Below are 3,563 nucleotides of genomic sequence, written 5' to 3'. Positions count from 1 at the left end.
TTTTTTTTTCTAATTGTTTAAGCAACTTTATTAATTATATATGGTTTATAAACATTTTAAACATTATGCACTTTTTTCAAATATAGTCATGTTATTTTATTATGCTTTGAAGAAACGTGCATAATATTTTGCTCGATGCGCCCTCTTGTGGCCTCAGGAGAGAAGCCAAAAGCTTTTTTCTCCCCCTACCTGAAATGATGCCTTTTAAATTCGAATATAATTCAAATTTTGATAATATTTAAGTGGAAAATTCTAATTTAGTTTTTCAGTCATTTTGACAGCCCTAATTCTTATGGTTTCATTTTATGCCGCCCCATGACTTTTTTGAATCTTCTAAATTTTTGAACACCAGGACTTTCAATGGTGGGACAGAAACCTCTCAGGTTTCATTTAATTTGTGTTTTGAAGATTAACCAAAGGCTTATGGATTTGGAATGTCATAATGGTGAGTACATAAGTGTCTCATATTGCTTTTTGTCATGTAAAACAACTTTGCATCCCTCTTTTTTTTGCAGACGGTGTCCTGAGCCATGGGGGCCTTCTTGGACAAACCGAAGACCGAGAAACATAATGCTCACGGAGTGGGCAATGGTCTGCGCTTCGGCCTGAGCAGCATGCAGGGCTGGCGGGTAGAGATGGAGGATGCGCACACGGCCGTTGTGGGTCTACCGCATGGCCTGGATGACTGGTCCTTCTTCGCAGTGTATGACGGTCACGCTGGCTCCCGCGTAGCCAACTATTGCTCCAAACACCTGCTGGAGCACATCATAACCAGCAGCGAGAACTTCCGTTCGGGGCCCGACTCCGTGGAGGGCGTTAAAACCGGCATTCGTTCTGGCTTCCTGAAGATCGACGAGTACATGCGCAACTTCTCGGACCTACGTAACGGCATGGACCGTAGCGGTTCCACGGCAGTCGGTGTGCTGGTGTCCCCTGAACACCTCTATTTCATCAACTGTGGAGACTCCCGTGCCGTTCTCAGCCGTGCCGCACAGGTACGGTTCTCCACACAAGACCACAAGCCATGCAACCCACGTGAAAAAGAGCGCATTCAAAACGCAGGAGGTTCTGTGATGATCCAAAGGGTGAATGGTTCTCTTGCTGTGTCACGTGCCCTGGGGGACTATGACTACAAGTGTGTGGATGGGAAGGGCCCCACTGAGCAGCTGGTATCTCCGGAACCGGAGGTGTTTGAAATCCCACGCATTTCAGACGAGGATGAGTTTGTGGTGCTTGCTTGCGATGGCATCTGGGATGTGATGAGCAACGAGGAGCTGTGTGATTTCGTGCGCTCTCGGCTAGAGGTGTGGGATGACTTGGAGAAGGTCTGCAACTCTGTGGTGGACACCTGTTTACATAAGGTGAGGAGATCACAGCAGAAGTCTTTAAAGGATAGTTCAGTTTATTCACCTTAAACATTTAGGAGCCAAATGACTGCAAAATCATTTGGCGAAGAAGTGCTTCTGTCACTAGTGATCTTGATTAAATTTGTGATGCAAAATATGAAGAAGAATATTTCTAGAACAACATAATTAATTTTGATTCAAATTACAATAACAATGAAATGTAAGTTTCATAATTACTTTTTCTAATATTGATCATTTTAGAAACAGACTCATTAAAAAGAAACTATTCGACAAAGTCATATGGTTTTAAATTAGACTTGATGGCTTGTGCCGTGTTTGCTGTGTGCATTAAAACTCAAACTGAGTAAATAGTGACATTTTTGGGTCAACTTTTCTTTTAAATCTTGTTTTTTTTGCCCAATGGGTTCCACCTAAGTCTATTTAATCTGTTTTACATTAGTTGCACAGCCTTATGAAGATGAATCATTAAGTCTTTACATAATTGTTACAGTCCTGCTAGTCTCATTAGACAGACCTGCTTTGTTTCTATGAAAACAATCCCCACTCATCTTTTCCACGCTGCATTTAAGTGTTTCATTGATGGCCTCATGGCATTCAACAATCCAAACCCTCCAAAAACACACACAAGCCCTCTGCCTGTGTAGACACAAGCTCTCCAGATTAGGGCTGTCGCGATAACCGCAATATTGCAATACCGCACTATTGAGGAGCAAACTGCAGAGGAATGCAAGAACCGCAGCACCCGCGATTTTTGCGTGTTTTCTTTTTTCGTAAGGTTATGCCCTTCTCGTTTTACACTTCATGCATGTGGACTGAATATTAAACAAGTTAGTAATGATAACATAATGTGTACCATGCTGATTTGTAGAGGCTCCGTAGATTTGCACTTAACAAGCCTAAACAGACAGTGAATGAGAGAGAGATCAACTGAGCGTGTGCGATTACTTGCGTCTATCCTCCAGGCCGAGTCATATATATTTGTGAAAATAGGTTGTCATGTCCAAGGAAAGCGAAATCTCTGTCTTAGCATCGACGCATAGCTGGTCAGCTGAGCCTTCTAAAGTGGCGCTCAAAGTTAAAATGATTTCAACAGCGTGTTTCATTACGTCTCTTTGAATGAATGAATCGGCGTTTTTGAACGTGTAGTTGAATGACAGTCCCTTTCCACCACCTTGTGGCGCAACACTGTAACTGCACTGACTGACAGCCCGTCTAGAACAGGCACAAGTGGAAATATCAATAGAAAGTCTCATGTCCAATCAGATTAGAAGATCAGATTACAACTAGGCTAACTGTTATACATATAGGCTAACGATAGCCTAACGATCTTATTGTCAGGTTTATGTTCTGTGGACCGTTATTTTGTCATTCTCTTTGGTTTACTTCACTTCCTCTTTCAACGCTATTTGGTTTCGGGTTCATTGTCTTCTGAATATGACTTTGTTTTACAAATTATGTGTGTGTGTGTATATATATATATATATATATATATATATAAATGAATCGGCGTTTTTGAACGTGTAGTTGAATGACAGTCCCTTTCCACCACCTTGTGGCGCAACACTGTAACTGCACTGACTGACAGCCCGTCTAGAACAGGCACAAGTGGAAATATCAATAGAAAGTCTCATGTCCAATCAGATTAGAAGATCAGATTACAACTAGGCTAACTGTTATACATATAGGCTAACGATAGTGTGTGTGTATATATATATATATATATGCTGTATATATGTATGGCGATAATACCGCATACCGCGCTATTGAGACACTCAAAATTACCGCAAGGGAAATTTCCTCACCGCGACAGCCCTACTCCAGATGCTCAGACAGAGCCAGGGACCTTGTGAGTGATGTCACAGCTCTTGTATCTGGCATGGATTTGCTCAAGTTGATGTCAGGGCTTTCCATTATTAGTTTTGTAACCTTCTCCGTGCTTTTTTTTTTTATGATGTATGGCTCATATATACATTGGAAACGAACCCCCCCCCCCTTCCACTTGGAAGATTTTTCTCTATGAAGGTCTGCTTAGTGTCTAACTAGGAATAGATGTCACAAATTTCCATCCGAGGTAAATATTGGCAAAATTGGAGCTGGTTTAGATTTATAGTGGTTTACAATAGAAGCGTGTGGTGTTATAAACACTTGCTTGACAGGTTGGATTTTTGTCCAGTGAACTGCCTTTTTTTTTTTTTT

The 3,563-nt window shown here is 41.5% G+C and overlaps 1 protein-coding gene across 4 annotated transcripts in view; it reads left to right on the top strand.

The window, feature by feature from the left end:
* LOC107582773 (protein phosphatase 1B-like) overlaps positions 1 to 3,563 on the top strand; it is a 46,126-nt gene that overhangs the window by 33,289 nt on the left and 9,274 nt on the right. For 3 of the 4 annotated variants that reach the window (XM_016268773.1, XM_016268774.1, XM_016268770.1), the window contains exon 2: positions 516 to 1,361. In XM_016268773.1, coding sequence (XP_016124259.1) covers positions 531 to 1,361 — 831 coding nt within the window. In that variant the 5' untranslated portion in view covers positions 516 to 530. Of the gene's footprint in view, positions 1 to 370; positions 446 to 515; positions 1,362 to 3,563 lie in introns of those variants that run through there. The other variant, XM_016268772.1, reaches the window with a different exon arrangement.

Source organism: Sinocyclocheilus grahami, unplaced genomic scaffold, assembly GCF_001515645.1.
Source record: "Sinocyclocheilus grahami isolate Dianchi unplaced genomic scaffold, SAMN03320097.WGS_v1.1 scaffold47.1, whole genome shotgun sequence".
In the NCBI taxonomy this organism is placed as follows: Eukaryota; Metazoa; Chordata; class Actinopteri; order Cypriniformes; family Cyprinidae; genus Sinocyclocheilus; species Sinocyclocheilus grahami.
The sequence above is the reverse complement of the archived record's forward strand: the minus strand, read 5'-3'. Positions and strand labels throughout refer to the sequence as shown.